The sequence below is a fragment of the Acanthochromis polyacanthus genome, chromosome 19 (genome assembly GCF_021347895.1).
Source record: "Acanthochromis polyacanthus isolate Apoly-LR-REF ecotype Palm Island chromosome 19, KAUST_Apoly_ChrSc, whole genome shotgun sequence".
NCBI lineage: Eukaryota > Metazoa > Chordata > Actinopteri > Pomacentridae > Acanthochromis > Acanthochromis polyacanthus.
Genome location: NC_067131.1, coordinates 31,323,379 through 31,347,483, shown reverse-complemented (window position 1 = coordinate 31,347,483; position 24,105 = coordinate 31,323,379). Strand labels below are relative to the sequence as shown.

General features: G+C 36.8%; 1 protein-coding gene across 1 annotated transcript in view; it reads right to left on the bottom strand.

Annotated features, from left to right (window-relative positions):
• ankfn1 (ankyrin repeat and fibronectin type III domain containing 1) overlaps nucleotides 1-24,105 on the bottom strand; it is a 123,178-nt gene that overhangs the window by 54,505 nt on the left and 44,568 nt on the right. Inside the window, exon 7 of the mRNA XM_051939134.1 lies at nucleotides 5,090-5,215. Within this exon, the coding sequence (XP_051795094.1) occupies nucleotides 5,090-5,215 (126 nt within the window). The remainder of the gene's footprint in view (nucleotides 1-5,089; nucleotides 5,216-24,105) is intronic.

The window sequence follows — 24,105 nt, the reverse complement described above, 5'->3', positions numbered from 1 at the left end:
ACGCTGATTTATTTCATGTTATTGATCTGAAATCATCTGATCAGGCAACAAAGAACCTTCACATCAAAAATCATTTGCTTCTTTTGTATAAGTGTACAATGACTGTGTTTAGATTTTTCTGTGTTTTGGTATTTTGCAGTTGTTTTCTGCTGTTTTCACTGTTTCTACACCATTTCTAAAGCATCTTTCTTATTTTATATAATTATGTTGTGGAGAAAAACCCAACAGATGCATAGATTTAAATAAAACCTCGGTGAGAACCAGGCTGGGGGAGAGCAGACGTCTGCCTCCACCTGTCAGGTGAAGGTGGACTTTTAATCTTTAAACTGGATTTAAAATGTTTTAGCGCTGCTTTATGCTAGTTTTCTATAAATCACATCCATCTAGCAGAACTCCATTTTTCTCTAAAGTTTAGGGACTCATTTTCAATGACATGTTTGGAAACAAATCCATTAAAAAAAAATCTGCTTTAGAGCCTCAGACATGTTGGACAAACACTTTCCCTTCACTGAGAGATAATATGTCTGTGAAATATTCAGGTTTTTGTTTATTTAAATCCAATAAAACTTGTCATTTTACAGTCACATATTGTGAAAAATTCAGATTTTTGATTTGAACTTTATTTATAGTGCTAATTTTTTATTTCTGTGATTTTATTGGATATTATCTGTAATTTAATAAACAGTTCAAACAGTTGTTTAATAAAACTATTATTTTATAAAAGTACAACAGAATCCCATCAGAAAACTCTAAAAGTCTGGCAGGAAAAAAATAGATTAAAACATGATGAAATAAAATAACAATATTATTGGAAAGCAGAAAAAGAGCAGCATTTCAGTTAAATATTGTAGAAGAACAAATTAATATTTATAAAAATATAGATTTTTATTGTGAAAATTATGTAGTTTTGTTTTTTTTACAGTCAACATGTAAATGAATTCTTTATTTTTGTGATTTTACCTCATATTGTGTGTAATTTAACAAAACACTAAATGTTTGTAAAATAACTGTAAATATTTAAAATTTAAACATTTTTAAACGAATCCCACCAGAAAAGTATTAAAAAAACAAACATTAAAATACGACAGAATCCTGTCATGTTTAGAAACTGCAAAAAGAAACAAAAAGGTAAAAATAACAGAAAACTTCTGCAAAATAATTATATTTTCAAGAATTTAAAGTTTTGTCCTGTTATTTTACAGCCAACGTGTACATAAGTTATTTTTCTGTTATTTTATGACATTATTTGTGATTTTAAGTCAAACATTGTAAAAAGAACACATTTCCATCAATAAAAATACAGATTTAAGACTTGGACATGACTAGAGTCTGTAAAATGACAGTAAATTGCTCTAAATATTGATTTTAAAGTTATTTTTTCAGGTTCAAACACTTTACCTTCATTTCTGTTAGCTAGAGACACTTTAGAGTTTCGTGGTTTAATGTTCAACACCAGCGTTTTCTTTGGGGTAAATATCAGCATATTTGTGTTTTATTTTCTATTCAGCAGAGTTTAGAGACTCCCCAGAGAAGGACAAAGATTAAAATGTGTCTTCAGGGTTAAATAAACTGGTCATTTAAATAGAAAAGTGCTTTTGTATACATTTATTCTGTTGTGTGGGTGGAATGTGCTGCTAAAGCTCAGGAACTGGATCAGCGGAGTAAAAATAGATGAAACAAGCGTTCCCCTTTGAACATCAATGACAGGATGAAGATGACTGATGGAGAACCATGGCTCCATGAGGTTCATCCATGGACCAGAATGAAGACAATAAAGAGTCCTACTGAAGGTTTAGAGCTTCCTCATTCTGATAAACGTCCACCAGAGTCAGTCTGAAGTCAACCAGAGGCTCTGATTGTTGGTTTGATCCCATTAAATGTCCATGAAGAGGAACCAGTATGAAGCTGGATGTGAATGTGGTTGTTTGTGTCTCTGTGTAGTTGATCATGAGGTCTAGCTTTTAGCAGAACCTCTCCACGTTTTACAGATAAAATCATCTTTTTCTTGTTTGAATCCACTGAAGAAGGTGATTTTTAGGCAGAAGGATTAATTGCAGATGTGATCAGACTCCTGCTGAATAATCCTCAATCATCAAGGCCATTTTCTGTGATCTTAATGCGAGGATCCAATCAGACGACGTCCTGCCGAGCCGAGAGCCGATCAGGTGAAGCAGCGATTTCCCTGCGATGACGACGGGTCGCTGCGGGCGCATTTCCTGCAGCCTGTTGTTCCTCAAGTGTTTGTTTCACATCAGCAGCTACTTCACACAGAATTAGGATAATGAGCGAGTGATGGAGGCGATGTGTGAACACCTCCAGCCCATAATAAGTGGAGTGAGAAGCATCGTTCACAGTCGATGAGGCAGCATTTAGTGACACATCAACACGTTTTACGCAGGATTTTACCACTTTCCTTCAAATAATGTTCAGAAAAAAACAAGAAAATGCAGACTTCACTCAGATAAAGTTTCATAAATCACATTTCATCACACTGATGATTGTTCAAAGGCTCATTCAGGGATGAAAAACCTCCAACAGCTCTGATGAGAAGCAGGAAATGAAGCATAAAGTGAAAAACTCACTGAATGTGTTCAACCCTGAAGACAGATCATAACATTAACACACAGTGACTGAATAGAGGAACTGAAATTATCTCCAGTTTCCACCAAAGAGACAAAAAACAACCACAAAGAGTGACAAAACGACCACAAAGAGACATAAAACAACAAAAAGACAAAAAAACACCACAAAGAGACACAAAATAACCATAAAGTGACACAAAACAACAACAAAAAGACAAAAAACACCACAAAGAGACGCAAAATAACCATAAAGTGACACAAAACAACAACAAAGAGACACAAAATTACCACAAAGAGACAAAATGACCACAAAGAAACACAAAACAACCACAAAGAGACACAAAACAAACACAAAGAGACACAAAACGACCAAAAAGTGACACAAAACAACCACAGTGACACAAAACAACCACAAAGAGACACAAAACAACCACAAAGAGACAAAACAACCACAAAGAGACAAAACAACCACAAAGAGACACAAAACAACCACAAAGAGTCAAAATGACCACAAAGAGACAAAACAACAACAAATAGACACAAAACGACCACAAAGTGACACAAAACGACCACAAAGACACACAAAACAACCACAAAGACACAACACAACAACAAAACGACACAAAACAACCACAAAGAGACAAAACAACCACAAAGAGACAGAAAACAACCACAAAGAGACAAAACAACCACAAAGAGACACAAAAAACCACAAAGAAACACAAAACAACCACAAAGAGACACACAAAACGACCACAAAGAGACAGAAAACAAATACAAAGAGACACAAAACAACCACAAAGAGACACAAAACAACCACAAAGAAACACAAAACAACCACAAAGAGACACACAAAACGACCACAAAGAGACAGAAAACAAATACAAAGAGACACAAAACAACCACAAAGAGTCAAAATGACCACAAAGAGACAAAACAACAACAAATAGACACAAAACGACCACAAAGTGACACAAAACAACCACAAAGACACACAAAACAACCACAAAGACACAACACAACAACAAAACGACACAAAACAACCACAAAGAGACAAAACAACCACAAAGAGACAGAAAACAACCACAAAGAGACAAAACAACCACAAAGAGACACAAAAAACCACAAAGAAACACAAAACAACCACAAAGAGACACACAAAACGACCACAAAGAGACAGAAAACAAATACAAAGAGACACAAAACAACCACAAAGAGACACAAAACAACCACAAAGAGACACAAAACAACCACAAAGAAACACAAAACAACCACAAAGAGACACACAAAATGACCACAAAGAGACAGAAAACAAATACAAAGAGACACAAAACAACCACAAAGAGACACAAAACAACCACAAAGAAACACAAAACAACCACAAAGAGACACACAAAACGACCACAAAGAGACAGAAAACAAATACAAAGAGACACAAAACGACCACAAAGACACACAAAACAACCACAGTGACACAAAACAAACACAAAGAGACAAAACAACCACAGAGACACAAAACGACCACAAATAGACACAAAACAACCACAAAGTGACACAAAATGACCACAAATAGACACAAAACAACCACAAAGACACACAAAACAACCACAAAATAACGCAAAACAACCACAAAGAGACAGAAAACCTTCACTAACCTGCTGAGTCCCTCCTGGATTACTCAGACTGAAGGTGTGTATGACTGCAGACCTCTCTAAACACTACATTACCCATGAGCCTCGGCTGCGGTTGCCATGGCAAAGAACGTACGAATCAGAGCTGCAGCTTCAACTAAAGCTTTCAGGAACAAAACACGGCGTTGCAGCTGCAGAATTCATCCAAACCTTGAGTTAATGGAGCTCTGTGATTGGATGGCAGCAGCTGAAATGCACCATGGGAGTTGTAGTTCATGTCCTCAAGCTAATCACTGCAGATGTTAGTAAACAGGCTGCTGGTCGTTTGGTGCCACATTTAAGTCATATTTTAGTTGTTTTGTGTCACATTTTATTGATTATGCATCACATATTCGTTGCTTTGTCAGACATTTTGGTCATTTTGTTTCAATTTTTGGTTGTTGTAGACCTTTTTGTGGCTGTTTTGTCTCATTTTTTTGTCATTTTGCTTCACATATGAGTCGTTTTGTGTCACCTTGTGGTGTTTTATGTCCTTTGACGGTCATTTTACATCACGTTTTAGCCATTTTGCGTCACTTTTAGTCGTGTGTCACATTTTAGTCGTTTCGTGCAATTTTTTGTTGCTTTGTGTCACATTTTGGTTCTTTTACATCGTTACGAGGTTGTTCTGTGTTATTTGTTTCGTTTTGCATCCAACAAAAGTCTCCTTGTGTCACAGTTTAGTAGATTTGTCCCACATTTTAGTCATTCTCCGTCCCCTTTTAGTCGCTCGGCACAGTGTTCTAGCTGTTGTAATATCGTGATGCAGCTTAAATCTGCTCTTAAACATGAAATCTGAGACGTTCACCCAATCTTAAAGCTGAAGAACATCCTCACCTGTCCAGGCTGAGCGAGGTTCGGGGGATTCCTGGATAAAACAGAGGCCTCAGGTCTTTGATCAGAGCATCTCCTTCCGGTTTCTGGTTCCACCTCTGAGCCAAACGGGAGATTTTACTGTCCGACCTGAAACACAGAGAAAGAGCTAAGAAAATGAGAAGCTCAAAAACCTGCCGACGGGTGTGACAGGTTCGTTATCTTTATTTGAAAAATGACCAGAATGCCACCAGCAACAGCAAGAAACTGTAAAAAACTGAAAAGAATCGTCAGTTTCAACTTCCTGTCTGGAAAATGAACCAAATCTGAACTTAAACTTGAGAAATTTCATCAAAATCACTTTATTCTACATGTTTCAGTTTAAAAAAATCACCAGATAAACATTTTGTAGCAGATTCTGGCTCAGAAACAGAGAACAGAGGAGCTCGTTGTTGCAGATCCATCTAGAATGGTGAAACATCTTTCTACTGATGAATGAGGAGAGTAGAGAGGAAAAGTTTAGAAACATGGAGACAGAAAAACATCTGGAGGATGAGGAGACAACATTAGTTCAGAGTTTCACATCTGAGGAAACATGATGGTTCAAGTTTATTCAGTGTTTGTAAAATAGATTGAAGGATGTAAAACCCTTGTTAAAGGACCAAAATGTGAAGCAGAATTACCACAAAAAGATGCAAAATGACGAAAAGATGACGCAAAATGTGATGCAAAATAACAAAAAAAAAACATGTAAAACCACAAATAAGTGATAGAAGATGACCTAAATGTGACACAAAATAAAGAATTTGATACAAAACAACCACAAAACAACATAAAACAACCAAATTTGGCATAAAAGGACCAAACAAAGTGATACAAAGCGCCCATAACTACCACAAAAAAAGATAAAACTAAAATGTTTCACAAAATGATCAGAAAAAGACGGAAAACAACCTGATCTGACACAAAATGACTAAAATGTGAGGGGAAATGGCCAAAAAAGACACAAAACAATCACAAATGTGACACAAAATGACCACAAAAAGACATAAGATAACCACATTTGATGCAAAATGACTACAATGTGACTTACAATTACCACAAAAAGCATAAAACAACCTGAGAGAAAACAACCACAAAAATCATAAAACAACAACAAAAAGATGTAAAAGAACCAAATCTGACAGAAAATGACTAAAATGTGAGGGGAAATGACCAAAAGAAGACAGAAAACAATCAAAATGTGGTAAGAAATGACCACAAAAAGATGTAAAACAACCAAATTTGACACAAGATGATCAAATGTGATGTGAAAAGACCACAAAAAATGTAAAAGACCTAAAATGTGACACAAAATTACCGAAATTTGACAAAGCACGACAGAAAATGACCACAAAAAGATGTTCATTTTTGAGTTAAAAGGAACCAATGGTGAGTTAAAATGAAGCAAAGGTGAGTAAAAATGAACCATCAGTGAGTTAAAACAAGCCAGCGGTGAGTTAAAATGAACAAACGGTGAGTTAAAATGAACCATCGGTGAGTTAAAACAAGCCAGCGGTGAGTCAAAATGAACCAACAGTGAGTTAAAACAAGCCAGCGGTGAGTTAAAATGAACCAACGGTGAGTTAAAATGAACCATCGGTGAGTTAAAACAAGCCAGCGGTGAGTCAAAATGAACCAACAGTGAGTTAAAACAAGCCAGCGGTGAGTTAAAATGAACCAACGGTGAGTTAAAATGAACCATCAGTGAGTTAAAACAAGCCAGCGGTGAGTTAAAATGAACCAACGGTGAGTTAAAATGAACCATCAGTGAGTTAAAACAAGCCAGCGGTGAGTTAAAATGAACCAACAGTGAGTTAAAAGGAACCAACAGTGAGTTAAAATGAACCAACAGCGAGTAAAAATGAGTAAAAATGAAAAAAAGCAAGTTTGAACGAACCAATGTCGAGTTAAAACGAACCAACAGTGAGTACAAAGGAACAAACGGTGAGTACAAAGGAACGAACGGTGAGTTAAAATGAACCAACGGTGAATTAAAATGAGTAAAAATGAACCAACAGCAAGTTAAAATGAACCAACAGTGAGTAAAAAGGAACCAGCAGTGAGTTACAAGGAACAAATTATGAGTTAAAAGGAACCTACGGTGAGTAAAAAGGAACCAACGGTGAGTTTAAAAGGAACCAACGGCGAGTTAAACGGAACCAATGGTAAGTTAAAATGAGTTAAAATGAACCAACAGCAAGTTAAAATGAATCAACAGCGAGTTAAAAGGAACCAATAGTGAGTTAAAATGAACCAATGGTGAGTTAAAAGGAACCAACGGTGAGTTAAAATGGACCAACGGTGAGTTAAAATGAACCAACGGTGAGTTAAAAGGAACCAACAGTGAGCTAAAACGAACCAACGGTGAGTTAAAACGAATCAACGGTGAGTTAAAATGAGTTAAAATGAACCAATGGTGAGTTAAAACAAAATAATGGCGAGCTAAAATGAGTTAAAACAAACCAACGGTGAGTTAAAATGAACCAATGATGAGTTAAAATGAGTTAAAATGAACCAACGGTGAGTTAAAACAAAATAACGGTGAGTTAAAATGACTTCAAATGAATCAATGGTGAGTTAAAATGAGTTAAAATGAACCAATGGTGAGTTAAAACAAAATAATGGTGAGTTGAAATGAGTTAAAATGAACCAATGGTGAGTTAAAACAAAATAATGGTGAGCTAAAATGAGTTAAAACAAACCAATGGTGAGTTAAAACAAAATAATGGTGAGCTAAAATGAGTTAAAACAAACCAGTGGTGAGTTAAAATGAACCAATGATGAGTTAAAATGAGTTTAAACAAACCAACGGTGAGTTAAAATGAGTTAAAACAAACCAACGGTGAGTTAAAATGAGTTAAAACAAACCAACGGTGAGTTAAAATTAGTTCAAATGAACCAATGGTGAGTTAAAATCAACCCACGGTTAAAACAAGCAGAAACCTTGACTTTTGTGGTTCATCTGAAGAAACGATCCTTCCAGAGAAATTAGGACTGAAGAAGAAGCTGAGAAAGTTCCATCAGCGTTAGAGCAACAGATCTGATGTAAAACTGTCACCAGACAACGCTTCTTCACCTTTAAAATGCTCTTCTAAACGAGTCCTGAAGAAAGACCAGCATCAGCGTCCAGGTCGGATCAGAACTGAGCCAAAAGTTCCCTCAGAGCTCTGGAAGGAAACCTGATCAGCAGCAGATCTGTCCCAGCCTGCAGGGCTCCTCCATAGGGTTAAATCTCTGCGACTGCAGCCTCCTTCCTGCCTCCGGCTCTCCACAGCTCTGGATCATCTCCAGGGGGGAGACGCTGCGGCTGTCCCCAGCGGCAGTGCTCGATCCTGGGCTAACGTTCTCCGTCTGCTCCCTGGTGGAGCTCCGATCAGGATGGAGACACCTGTTCACCGGCGAGGCATCGGCACGCAAACACACACACACTGAACACACACACACTGAGTCAACACACACACACTGAGTCTACACACACACACACACTGAATCTACACACACACCAGCTACACACACAAGTGAACAGACACACACTCTAGAGGCTGGAGAGGCAGAGCTGTGGTGAAAATGAGTGTTTGAGTGAAGTAAGAGTCTCTGATCATCACTGATGGAGGAGGGGCAGCAGAACAACGGGGGAGTGATGGGAGGAGATGTGAGGAGGTGAGAGACCGACAAATTCAATTTACCGACACTCTCTGAGTCTGCAGCAAAAAATTAATTTAAAAAAAGGCAATAAAATGGAAGAAAAAGGCAGAATGTTCCAGGAATATTATTATTATTATTTTACACACTCCCCATCAAGATCTTAAGGAGCTGAAAAATTACAAGAAACTGCATTTTGCACTGTTGGATCTGAAGAAGATTCTAAGGAGAGCTTCAAAATATAAAAAGAAGAAATGGGAGCGAGAGGAAAATAAACTGAGTGAGAAATTTATAGAAAAGAACAGTTAAAGTGAAACAGGTTCATCAGCTGATCTAAAGTTTAAGATCATAGCTCAGAAAATCTGAAAACTGAAATAAAAATGTCTAAAATGGTCCAAAAACACTCAAAATTTGTTCAGACTTGAAATTTTTCAAATGACATCAAATTTGTATAAAAACACTCAAAATTTGCCCAAAAAGATTAAAAAATGGTCTAAAAAGACTCAAATTTGCATAAAATTTGCCCAAACAGATTCAAAAATGGTCAAAAGGATGACCACCGTGGATCCCTTCAAAGACTTGTTTAGGCATGGTGGATGTTCCCAGGAGGCTCCAAGTGGTGAAGAAGCTTCATGAAGGACATCCACTGTCTGGAACTGATGTCCATTTCTGAAGACTTCCCTTCCATCCATCCCCAAATGTACTCAGCTGGATTTAGATCAGAGGAACATGGATGGTCCAAAGAGTGACGTTATTCTCCTAGAAAAAGTCCTTCATCAGGCTGATGTTCTGACCTGCAGCGTTGTCCTGTTGAAGATCCAGTCATTAAAGATGAGGCGAGATCCTCAGTCATGAGGGACGTCTGCTGCAACATCTCCACATCTCCAGCCGCCGTCTGACACCCGAACCTGAAGCTCCATTGTTCCATTAAAGGACCTCGATCATGATGGAGCCCCGTAGAAAACATCTCCAGTGGATCTCCTCATCATCCAGGAACATTGGAAACCATCCAGGTTCTATTCTTTCTCTTCAGAGAATAAAACTTTCTTCCACCTTTCAGTGTCCCATGTTTGGTGCTCCTTGTAAAGTCCAAATGTTGATGGAGAGGTGGACCTTACTCCTTCCCTCCCAGATGCCATCTGATGGTTCCTGGACTTCAGTCAGGGTCTTATTCTGGGTCCAGGATCGTCCTGTCCTGACGGACACCCAATCAGATCCTCTGGCTCAGTGCTGGTGAGATGTTTTTGGGTCTACCTCTTGACTTCTTGTTTCCTCAATCCTCAGGATGCTTTAAGAAACCCAAAATGGCCGTCTTACTGCGTCCACCTCAGCAGGGATTGACTGATCAACCATCCACCATCTTGAGAGACAGGAAGCTTTCTGCCATCAGGAGGTCATGACTGACAGGAAGTGACATGGAATTAGGGCTGGGCGATATGACCAAAAAATAAAATCTTGATTTTTTTAGTCATCTTGGACGATTACGATCCTTGTTGTTTCTTTGTGGTCTGTTTGCTATGGCTAGTGCTAGCCATGCAGCACTCTTCCCATTCTTTAGGATGCCTCTGCTGGAGGTGCTGAAAGAGGTTAGTTGTGCTGCTACTCTTCGTTTTCACAGTAATTTAGCAAACCTTGCACATGACTGTAGTTTGCTCTGTGTCAGTCTTGTCAAAGCCGAACCACTTCCATATAATCGATGTAACATGAGGCTGTTCTGTCCGCCATGACGGGGGTGTGAGTGTTTTGGTGGAAGGAGATGAGAGGCGGAAGCAAACGCCAGTGCACAAACTGTTAAAGTCAGAAGAAGAATCTGTATTGTTATATATTTAAGCTCGCCTCGATTTTACGATTTACGATTTTTTTATTTGGAAAATTTTCAAATCGTCACGTTTTAAAAGGGCAAATTAATCGAATTAATTCGATTTATCGCCCAGCCCTACATGGAATCCAGATGTTTGAGCAGATTCTGGCTTCTAAAGACGGTGGTCTTTAACTATGAACAGCCTGTTTCACTCTAACTGTCCTTTATAAGAAATTACTGCCCTAAACATTATTACAATAAAGTTCAGCTGTTAAAAAATTACATTTAAAAACTACAGAATTCTCTGATTCTGGTGGTTTGATGAGTTCCAGAGAAAAGACTTAAAATATGCATTAATCTGGTTCAAACTGGATTATTTCATGAATATATGAATGAATGAATGAATGAATGAATGAATGAATGAATGAATGAATCAGAGTTTAGTTCAGATTGAATCATTTAAAGATCAGCAGGAAGAAACTGCTTCAATTCATCACCTTCAATTTATCATAAACTCATAAAATCTACAAATAGAGAAACAGGAAACCACAGTGTGTGTGTGTGTGTGTGTGTGTGTCTGTAGTTGTGTAGCTGTGTGTGTGTAGTTGTGTAAATCTGTAGTTGTGTAGTTGTGTATCTGTGTGTTATCAGCAGCTTCCAGCAGCTTCATTGTGTTTTTGTTCACATTCAGCTCAGTAATAAAGACGACGCATAAATAACGAAAGGCCTCCATCTACACAACAACACAACATCCACACAACTACATATCTACACATCTACACAAAATCTACACAACATCAACACATCATCTATACATCTACACAACATCTACACATCTACACAACATCTATACATCTACACAACATCAACACATCATCTATACATCTACACATCTACACAACATCTACACATCTACACAACATCTACACAACATCAACACATCTACACAACATCTATACATCTACACAACATCAACACATCATCTATACATCTACACATCTACACAACATCTACACATCTACACAACATCAACACATCTACACAACATCCACACAAGATCTATACATCTACACAACATCCACACAACATCTACACATCTACACATCATCTACACATCTACACAACATCTACACATCATCTATACATCTACACATCTACACAACATCTACACATCTACACAACATCTACACAACATCAACACATCTACACAACATCCACACAAGATCTATACATCTACACAACATCTACACAACATCTACACATCTACACATCATCTACACATCTACACAACATCTACACATCATCTATACATCTACACATCTACACAACCATCAGAATGATTGCGGGTCAGTTCAGCTTCACTTTAACTGGTTCTTCTGAGGTTTAACTGATCTCAGAGCAGTGATAAAACTTCACCTGCAGCCGTTTAATGTGAGAAACTATCAGAGAGAAGAACTCAGAAAGACGGTGCTGAAAATGAAAAATTGCATGAAACCAAAAGAAACACACAACAGATTGTCCAAAAAGACAAAATCTATCCAAAAAAACTCAAAATGTTTTTCAAAAGACTAAAAATTTGGCCAAAATGACACAGAATGTGTCCAAAAAGATTTAAAATTGGTCTATAAAGACTCAAATTTTTTTCAAACTGCCTCCAAATTTGTCCAGAAATGCTGAAAATTTGTCCAAAAAGACTCACAATTGGAGGACTCAACGTTTGTCTAAAAAGACTACATTAAAAAAAACAAACCAACAAAAAAACAAAACCAGAATGTGTCCAAATGCCTCAGAATTGGTCCATAATTAGCTAAAATTGTCAAAAGGGTCATAAAGTGTGTCCACACTGAACCAGAGGTAGTCTTAAATACTTAAATAGTTTTTGGCCAAATCATTAAAAAAAAAAATCACAATTCCTAGAAAATTGTCCAAAATAACCAAAAAATTGACAATATTGCATTAATATTATTAAATTACCCAAAAATGTGTACCATTAGCTAGAGAAGTGTTGAAAATACAACAGAATTTGTCCATAATTAGTTAAAAATTGAAAGAAATACTCAAACTGTGCTCAAGAAGACATAAAAATTAAGAGATTGTCCAAAATACCAAAAACTTGACCAAAATTTGTCAAGTCTAAAACCATTTAAAAATACTGTCAAAATAACTCAAAATTTGTTCAGAATGACTCAGAATTTGTCCATAATTGGTTAAAACTGACAAAAATGTCATAAAATTAATGAAGTTAATTTAGTCTAAAGTGACACAATATCTCAAAATCTGATCAAATCCATTAAATTGTTCAAAATACATTAAAATTTATCCAAAATTAGCTAAAAATGATACAAAAAGACTGAAATCGCAAACAAAAAATGATGTTGCTATTAATCACTGACTTTTCTAAACTGCAATAATAATAAAATAAAAGTTTCCACTATTTATATGGAGAAAAATATTTTCTGTATTTTTTTATTTAGTAAAACATTAACAATGACTTCATGTTAAAACCATTTAAAGGATAGAAGTTGTTAAAAAATTAAAAAATGAATTAAAACTAAATCTGTGAAAACTGAAACATATTATATAATATTATTATTTTTATTTTTTAAAGGTCCTTTCTTTTGTAACCATCAACTTTGAAATTACTGCATTTTTATTGGATTTAAATGCGTTAAAAAATGCTATTATTTTATAGAGAAAATAAAAAATATTGATGTTCAAAAAATGGTGAATAATTTTGAAATATTTTATTTTGCTGTTTTTTAAATAAAAAATGACATGCAAAAAAATAGAATAGAATAAACTAAATTAAATTACAGATATCTAGTAAATTTATTTTTTTAATTAAATTTAAATTTAATATTTTTATGTTCATATATTAATGTTAAATATACAAATGTTATTATATAAATTTATATTTTTTGTGGCAGACAGTTTTAAGGTTCTGAATATTTGTTTTATAAATCTGAACCTGCACAAAAACTCATAATTAATCAGAAATAATAATAATAATAATAATAATAATAATAATAATAATAATTACAATAATCAATAAATAATCAAAGACCAGGTGTGAAGTTTTCCATTAAAATCATTAAAATGGTTCATAAAACAGTTGACTTTTTCCTCCTGAGGAAGCAGAGCAGCTGTGAATCAAGAGTCGTTCTCCTACTAACATCTGGACATTCTGCTTCAAACCAACAAAGAAAGCTGCTTCCTGCTGATTGGCTGGAGCTGCCTCTGTTGCCATGGCGCCCATTGAAGAGCAACAGGTGAGGAAGAGGAGGAGGAGGCAGGATGAAGCTCTGCAGGCATTTAGAGAGGCGAGGGGAGCGGGTCGATCACGCGTGTCGACTTCAACGCGGATCAGACTTTACGTGTTTCACGTGAACACGTTTAACATCCGTGACGACACGGATGTGTCTGTTTAACGTGTTGATTTACAGTAGGTACAGAAAGTATTCAGACCCCTTGAAATGTTTCACTCTCTGTGTCATTGCAGCCATTTGCCAAAATCAAAAAAGTTCATTTTATTTCTCATTAATGTACACTCAGCACCACATCTTGACAGAAAAAAACAGAAATGTAGAAATTTTTGCAAACTTATTATAAAAGAAAAAGTGAAATATCACATGGTCAGAAGTATTCAGATCCTGTGCTCAGTATTGAGTACACCTGTCCAGTTGTCGGTAGGTCTATTCTAGAACTTTCACCAGGGAACGTTCTCCTCTATGGACTTCAAGGACCTGGAACTTTGGAAATATTCCCAGTCTGAAGGTAGAACTGCAATTATTAATAAAGTTACTGGAGATAAAGAACCAGATGCTCTGAGGAGGAATATTTCATGAATGACCTAAATACTAAAGATATAAGTACAGCGTTATAAACAGACAGGTTTCATGTTTCCTGTAAACTGGTCTCCAGTTTTTCTTCTAGTTTTTGGGTAAAACTGAGGAACTAAACCCTGAAATGTGTCTAGACTTGAGCTCTGAGACGTTCTCCTGCTGGAACAAACAGATAAACTCGTCCTCTGGTTGGTGCTCACTGTTCCAGCTCGTTATGTCTCCCAGCAGTGACTCAGGAACTCGTAACGACTCGTCACAACACGACGAGTCACGACTGTGCAGAGAGGATGGGTTTATGGAGGAGTTTTCCTCTGAGAGCCGTGAAACGACTTCATCCATCAGAGACGCTGCTTTCACTCCTGCTAGTTTACTGGATGCAGAGACAATAAAAAAATCTACCCGATGATCTCATTTCTACCACAGTTCCTGCTCTGATTTAACCTCATTCTACTTTATGAGAACGTTTGGGGGTTCTGATGTTTAATGAATTATATTTACATGTATTAAAATAATAAAACTGTCCATAAATATGGTTTAATAATCCTATATTAGAAATAACTAGGCGTCAAACTGCAGAAAAATATCATCAATAGTTGGTTTTAAATGAAGCTTTAACCTTCAGTGTATAAACTGTTACTGGTGATATTACCAATGCCCTGATACTTGTTCTAACGGGTTCCAATGGGATCTCAGGGGTTATAACGGGTTATAACTGGTTCTAACACATTCTAATATATTTTAATTTGTTCTAATCAAGTTTAATAGATTCTAACTGGTTCTAACAGGTTCCAATGAGTTCTAACTGGTACTAATGTGTTCTAACCGAGTCCAACAGGGTATAATAGGTTCTAAAAGGTTAGAACATGTTCATATCTAACGGGTTCTGACAGGTTTTAATAGATTCTAACTGGTTGTAATAGGTTTTAATGGGTTCTAACTGGTTCAAATATGGTTTAATATGTTCTAACATGTAACTGGTTCTTACTGGTTCTAACATGTTCTAACAGAGTCCAGCAGGTTATGAGAGGTTCTAAAACGTGAGAACATGTTTGCATCTAAGATGGTCTAACATTCTAACTGGTTCTAATATGTTCTAACAGAGTCAAATAGGTTATAATGGGTTCAAAAAATATTAGAACATGTTTGCATCTAATATGTCCTAACAGGTTCTAATGGGTTCTAACATGTTCTAATATGTCCTAAAAGATTCTTTTGTAAAACAGATTTAATTTTTTCAAGAAAGTCTGAATTTTGTAGCCCACTAAAACACTGGGAGTCAACAGGATGCTGTAAAGTACGTGACACTTTCAAAGTAAAAGCTCAAAGATGTTTAAAGGAAGTGATCAGGGTTTGTGACATATGCTGATTTTTCAAAATAAATATAGTATTATAAACTATACCTGATGTATAATAATAATAGGACTAAGTAACCTCATTAGAACTCAGAACATCTTCAGGAACCTTCATTAGAACTCAGAATGTTGTCAGGAACCTTCATTAGAACGTCTTCAGGAACCTTCAACAGAACGTTTTCAGGGACCTTCTAGTTTAGTTTGATTTCAAAGTAAAACTCAGCAGACGAAGTGGAACTGTTCTTAATAAGCGTGTGTCTGAGGAACCCTACAGTCCTGAAGCTCTCTGAGGAAGATGAAGGTGAAGAGCTGCTGAGTGAAGCTCCCAGAGAGGAAGAGTGGGAGGAACCAGAGATCCTCTAATGAAGCGATGACTCACCAGCTCCAGTCACGACTCAACCGAGAGGACGTTCTAACAAAGAGGGAACGTTTCATTCAGGTGGTCAGCAGTATTTTTAACTTGTTTTGTTCTTTAAATTCTGATCGCTTTAGTTCCTCCAGCAGGCTGTCACATTTATACTCACTTTACACTGTAAAAAACTAACATTTTTAAATCCAACAGAGTTCTCCTGTTTCGTTCAATGACAGACACAAGATCTTAAAAATCACAGAAATAAAATTAGCTTGCATGCTAACTATACGGCTATACGACTATAAACTGACACATCCTTTACTGTAGTTCAGAAAAAATAACATTTTACATATATTGGATAGAAAAATCTGAAAATTAGAAATTATTATAACTTACATGACTGTGAAGGAATCATCAGATTTTCCAATGGTCCCTGAACTAATCATGTGCAAAGATTAAACTGCTTTCTACGCGTGATTAGTTCAAGGACCGTTGGAAAATCTGACGATTCTTTCTGTTTTTACAGTTTCTGGCTGATAAATGGTGTCAAAACATGATTCCCAATCATCTGGTGGTTTTGGGGTCAAAAATATGGATACCTTTGGTTCTCTCTTATGTTGAAGGCTGATTTTGGATCATTCAGTGTAAATTTTGTGTCTTTTTGTGGTTATTTTCCAAGTTTTTTGTGGCAAATATGAGTTTTTGTCCCAATTTCAGCTGTTTTGTGGTAGTCTTGGTCCTTTTGGTGGTGGTTTAGGGTGTTTTTCGTTACATATGTGAATCTTTCAAGGTAGTTTGTGCTCTTTTAGTGGTAATTTTGGCCGTTTTGTGATTATTTTGCATGCTTTTTGTGTCAAATTTGAGTTTTTGTCCCAATTTCATCTGTTTTGTGGTAGTTTTACATTTGATTTTCCATGTCCTTGCTGGCATATATGAACATTTCAGAGTATGTTTGGCTCTTTTTGTTGTAATTTTGGCCATCATTTTTAGTTAATTCAGTTGCAGTTTTTACCAGAACTCAGATGTTTCTCCTCCTAAATGTCATGGTTCTATCTGCTGGACTGATGAGGTTCTGAGGATCACAAATGATGGAAAAAGTCCATTAAAAAGTGATAAATCTGGAGCCTCCTCTATGGAGTTCAAGGACCTGGAATGTTCTAAGTGAGACTAAACTTAAAGACTGGAAGCAGGAAAGGAGAACGTCCCCTGGAGAAAGTTCTAGAGTAGACCTACCGACAACTGTAAAAAGTTCCAGAGTAGTTTCATCTAGAGGTACGTATACTCTAGAACTTCTACTCATTTATGAAATCTTTTATGGTCATCTTTCACTTGTTTTGGTAATTATTTGGCCTCTTTTCGGTCATATTTTGTCTTTTTGGTGTTTTTTAATCCATTTTATTTCATTGCTTATGTGGTCTTGTTTTTACTTGTTTAGGTAATATTTAACCTCTCTTTGGTCATTTTTTAAACATCTTTTATGAACATGTTTTTACCTGTTTAAATTATATTTAGCCTCTTTTTGATCATATTATACCTCTTTTCTTGTTTTTGGCCTTTTTGGTTCATTTTTGTTATACTTTTTTGGTCATATATTCACTGTTTTCAGTCATATACCTATTTTTGTTATCTTATTTGTTGTTGTTTTTTTGGCCTTTTTGTCATATTTTTCATTGTGTAGGTAATATTTCGCCTCTTTTTGGTCATATTTTTTCTTTGTTGTGCTTTATTTTTACTAATTTGGTCATTTTACTGCTTTTGCTTGTTCTGGTAATAGTTTTCCTCTTTCTGTTTTCTCTTTTTCATATTTTACTTCCTTTTTGTGCTTTGTTTAGATTGTTTAGTATATCTACCTCTTGAACTTTCGTGAAGAGGTAGGTATACTCTTAAATGTCCCCTGTAGAAAGTTCTAGAGTAGACCTACCAACTTTACAGTTGTCAGTAGGTCTACTCTAGAACTTTCATCAATAGGTAGGTATACGCTGGAACTTTCATTAATAGGTAGGTAGGTATACGCTAGAACTTTCATCAATAGGTAGGTATACTCTTGAACATCCCCTGCAGAAAGTTCTAGAGTTCTACCGACTTCTGTACAGTCGAATTTTCTCCAGGGGACGTTCTCTTCTACGGACTTCAAGGACTTGGAACTCTGGAAATATTCTGAAGATAGAACTCTGATCATTGATAAAGTTACTGGAGATGAAGAACCAGATGAGTACTCTGTCGGTTTGTCGTCTTCCCGTTGCAGAGGTTCTTTCAAGTTTTCTATCCTCATAAACAGTGGTTACATTTCACTCTGCAGAGTTTCAGGTGAGGTTCTGTTGAAGATGATTTATGTAAGATTATCTTCAGAGTGGAGTAGGACGAGGTCACTGTCAGCTAAACCTCTAAAAAATGAAAGTCTGCTGAATAATACCGACATTAAAATGTGTTTATAAAGACTCTTCAAGGTGCCAAGAGACACTCCGTACAGAAGAGTGTGAATAAAAGGAAGAAGAGAGCGATGGAAGTGACGGCAGCCTTATGAAACTCATAAAACAGTTTGATATGAAAAGCTGCTGAAGAGGAGAACCTTCACCTGCAGACCTGATCTGTGTTCTGCTGCTAATTCAGGAGCTCTTCTTTGAAACATCGTAATGACGTGTAGCAGGCGTGTTCGTGCCTGAAGAACATGGAAAGGTGTTTAGTGTCCGACAGCCGAGCAGCAGCAGCTCAACAAGTTCACCTGCAGAGCATTTACAAAGACTTTCTAGTGATATAATGTTAAACACATTAAATAAATCTGTTTTACTGAAAGGCTACTGTGAGGCCAAAAAAATAATAAAATATGACCAAAAACAGGCAAAATATTCCCTGAACAGTGAAACATATGACAAAAGGGGGAAAAAAACCAAAAAACCCACAAAAAATAGATATACGACTACAAATTCTTCTTGCAACTATAAAGCTTTACTGTCTCTAAATGAGATATATTTAAAATGAGGGGGGAAAATGTAATTTTTGTTATTGATTTTAAATTACGGATATTATCTGGTACAGTTATTTTCACTGTGTTTACAGTTTTTTAAATAATTTTTCCTGGAACCTTTGCTGCCACATGTTCAGTTTTTTAACAACATGCCCTTTTCTGCATTTTTTTACATTTAAAAAAAAACATCAATAAAATTGTAAAACCAGGTTGTGGTATCTTATTAAAATAATCTATTATTTTAATAAAAATCTGGATTTTTTAAATCAAGGTGTTTTCAAATATTAATCCATCAGTTTTATAGGTGGAGATGCTTTTTAAAAAGGGATGATTTGTGAAATGAATCAGATTAGAATGACATTTTGATCTGATTTTGTCTTTTCAGGCTTTAACAGATATTTTTAGTGTATTCATAGATAATTTTTCTATCTTACTCTAAATAACTATTCAGCCAGGTCCAGATTTATTTGAGTATTCTGAGTGGTTTCCATTTAGATGAAGCTGATTTAACATTTAAACCGAGTTTAGTTCTGATGGAGCCACACCGAGCAGCCGGAGACGATCCGACGTTCTCCATCACAACACTTCCTCCCTCACCTCTTTCCTGTCGCCATGGAAACGGCCGCCAGAAACCATTATTCTTAATGGCCACCTCGGGCCCCTGGATGCTGTAAACTGCAGCTCTGCAGCGACGAAGCTCACGGCTCGAATGAGTTAAAGACGCCGCAGAACGTTCTGTGGTTTGGTTCCATCAGGGAGCATAAACAGAAATGATGCCGCAAGATCCGAGAATCCGTTTGTGTTTTCTTCAGGACATCTCAGTGAATAAATGTGAATTCTCAGTTACTTATGATTCTACACATAATTATAAATGTTAATTAACTGCAGATTTACATTTTTTCAAAAGTAAAATCAATAATTCTATAGGTGGAAATTCTTTATAAAACTCAAGATCCATCAAAAAAAGATTATTTTTATGACATTTTCAAGACACAAACTCACCCCAAAAAGAGCCAAAACTACCTTGAAAGATTTAAATATGTTAGGAAAAACACCCAAATCACCACAAAAAGTACCAAAATTACCACAAAACCGTTGAAACGGTGACAAAAACTTAAAAAAGGCACAAAAACTTGCTTACTCCCAAAAAAGCTTACATTACCCTGAAACATTAAAATATTCCAGCAAAAACATGGAAAATCACCACAAAAATGGCCAAATTTACCATGAAAAGGACCAAAACTACCATAAAAAAGGCTGAAATTGGGACAAAGACACATATTTGGAACAAAAAACAAAATCACCCCAAAAACAGCCAAAACTACCCTGAATGATTTAAATATGTCAGGAAAAACACCCAAAATCAAGACAAGACAGGTTCTTCAATTTAAAAAAAAAAAGTAAAATCATTTGAATTATTTATTCATTTTACACATCTTTTTTCTTTTCTTTTAACCATTGTACGTTCTTTTAGTTTCCTTTGATTTAATTAAAAATACCTTTGACTGCACAAGAAAGTCTAAGTCCCTGAACTCAATTTTTGTTTCTTTTACAAATATCTCAATCATTTTACTTTATATTTTACAGCTACTGGTCCCTATATGACATGGGGTTGAAATTTAAAGATTTTAGTAACTTTTAGCAAAGCACTAAGCTGTAATGAACTTAAAAGGGAGATTTTGTCAGATACTTTTATTAAGTACAAGTTGCAGATCCTTGAAGTCCATAGAGGAGAACATTCCCCTCTATTCTAGAACTTTCTCCAGTCGTCGGTAGGTCTACTCTAGAACTTTTCTCCAGTTGTCAGTAGGTCTACTCTGGCCTGGAAAATCCAGACTGACTTTATTTATGTATTAATATAAATACAAATAAAGGCAGTCTGGCATTGTGATGATAGGAGACGATTTCAAAAAGGAGGGGCTAACGAATGCAGCTTGAACAAGAAAGAACCAATCAGCGTAACACGGATGTGACGCACAAACAAATCGACCTTGAAGTCCATGTAGTCCAAACAACAATGGCATGCAGCCGAGAAAGCGTCGCGGTGAATGATTACTGCCGTTTTTGTCACAAAAATCAGCGAATACATGGGGTACTCTCAAGTACAACACTTATTTTTGAAAAGGCTACGCAACAAAAGACTCCTTAGAACGATTAGCGGTGTTAGGAATAACTTTAAATCTGAGCCAAACCAATTCGGTGCGTATGTGTAAAAGTTGCTTAAATTTACTCACACGTTTGGAACGTGTACAAACAATGGCAAGAAGCCGAAAGTAATGAGCCATCCACTGCCTCCTCATCATCAGAAAGTCAAGTGAAAAGAGGCAATGACTAACGCCATCCAAAACGCCAAGAGACCACAAAAAGATTCGCTTTGGCCCCCCTCCTCCACCTCCTCCTCCTCCTCCGGCATCATCTTTATGGGTAATCCAGGCGCTGAAGATGACGCAGCATTAACTCCCGCCTCCCGTGCTATGATTGGTCGTACCAAACTGTACCGGGAGGGAAACGCGATTCAATTCGCACAATGCCAAACTGACGCTCCTGTATCTCCTAACATGGAGATAGGAGATTACATGGAGATTCAGTTTAGATTTTCCAAGCTAGGTCTACTCTGGAACTTTCTCCAGTTGTCGGTAGGTCTACTCTAGAACTTACTACAGGGGACGTTCTCCTTTCCTGCTTCCACAGTCTTTAGTTTAGACTCACTTAAAACATTCCAGGTCCTTGAAGTCCATAGAGGTGGGTCCATATTTATCACTTTTAATGGACTTTTTCCATCATTTCTGATCCTCAGACCTTCATCAGTCCAGCAGATAGAACCATGACATTTAGGAAGAAACACAGTTTTTGAGCATTTTTGGGTCATTTTAGAAAATTTCATCAAATGTTTTGAACTATTTCTGAGTAATTTTAGACCTTTTTTGTACTTTTGGAATACTTCTGTGTCATTTGGAACATTGTTAAATCCTTTAATTTAACATATTTGTAGTTTGTAAGCTGCCAATAATCCTGACAGCTGCATTTATGTGATAGACTTCAGTAAGAGGCTGGTTTACATGGAAACAGACGGTAGACGCCGGCATCCACAAAGCAGGTTAATTAAAGAGGTTAATCAGCAGCAGCGTTACGTTAAGGATTAATAAAAACAGAGAGGTGGCTGGAGTTTATTGTCTAAGGTTACTCACAACAAATATCTGTCCAGTTTAGCAGTTTTTTTTACTCCCACTACTGCCTTTCTTAAGCTCCTGGTTTTACCTTTACAGCCTGAAACGTGTAAACACTGCTGGGTTTTTATAATTTCAGTGAAATTTCAAGGAGACGAGTTCCACTTTTACATAAATATCTTTTTCTCTCTTCCCCTTATTCCTTCCACACTTTAAACCATCCGTCATGTTCGGTCTGTTCAGAACGATTAATTCATCGTTGCTTCACTGGACTCAAACATCTGATCTTACACACATGCATTGTATGTTCAGGAACACGTGACTGAACACGCAGGCACACACACATTGTCTCTAATCAATTGTGAAGCAGGCTGAATGCGTTTATAATGAAATCTACTCACGGACCCTAAAGGCAAATGTGTCCCCAATTAACAGGTGTGAGAGCTGATTCGAGTCCCCAGTTTTGATTTAAGCACACACACACACACACACACACACACACACACACACACACACACACACACACACACACACAGTGTTTTTCTATCATTGTGGGGACTTACCATTGACTCCCATTCATACCTAACCCCTAACCCTAACCTTAACCAAACCCTAACCTTAACCCAGACCAAAACAATGTCCAACCCTAAAGAAATGTTTTTGCACTTACTTTATTCAGTAACAACAACATGGCCAAGAAAACACTGTTTAAACTTGTGGAGACCAAAATGAGGTCCCCACAAGTGACATTGTTTTCGGTTTTCCTACAGTTGTGGTGACATTTGGTCCCCACAAGTATAGCCAGCATCTGAACACACACACACACACACACACACACACACGCACGCACGTGCGCGCGCACACACACACACACACACACACACACACACACACACACACACACACACACACACACACACACACTCTGACCTAAGACTCTTGTCACAGTGACCAAATGTTTCTCGAAAACGATTCACAGAAACAAGAAACCAACAGATTCTCCATGAATGAATGAAATTCAGACAGTTTTCAGCTGAACTGCAGGCAGAGTGGAGATGACAAAATCGACAAAAAAGCCATGTTTTTCTTATTTTCTGGCTTTTTTTCTACATTTCCGTCTCATTTTTCTCATTTTATCTTCTTGTCTCATTTTAATGTCTGACCATTTTCATCGTATGTCTCGTTTTTCTCATTTTGTGTCTCATTTTCCTGATTTTGTCTTGTCTCATTTTAAGTCTTTTCCCCTTTTGTAAGCGTCTCAGTTTTCTCACTTTGCATCTAATTTTGTCTTGTTTACTTTCATTTTGTCTCATTTTCAGTCTTTTTTCTTTATTTGCATCTCATTTTCCTGATTTGTCTCATTTTTGTCATTTTGAGTCTTTTTTTCCTTATTAGTGTCTAGTTTGGCTGCACAGTAGAGTAGTGGTTAGCACTTTCGCCTTGCAGCAAGAAGATCCCCGGTTCAAATCCCGGCCTGGGCCTGGGATCTTTCTGCATGGAGTTTGCATGTTCTCCCTGTGCATGCGTGGCTTTTCTCCGGGTACTCCGGCTTCCTCCCACAGTCCAAAACATGCTGAGGTTAATTGGTTACTCTAAATTGTCCGTAGGTGTGAATGTGAGTGTGATTGTGTGTCTGTATATGTAGCCCTGTGACAGACTGGTGACCTGTCCAGGGTGTCCCCTGCCTTCACCCGAGTCAGCTGGGATAGACTCCAGCATCCCCCATGACCCTAGTGAGGATAAAGCGGTGTATAGAAAATGGATGGATGGATAGTGTCTAGTTCACCTCATTTTGCATCTAATTTTGTCTATTTTTTACCTCATTTATCTTTTTAGTTTATATCTCATTCTTCTCATTTTGTGTTGTTTTGTCCTAT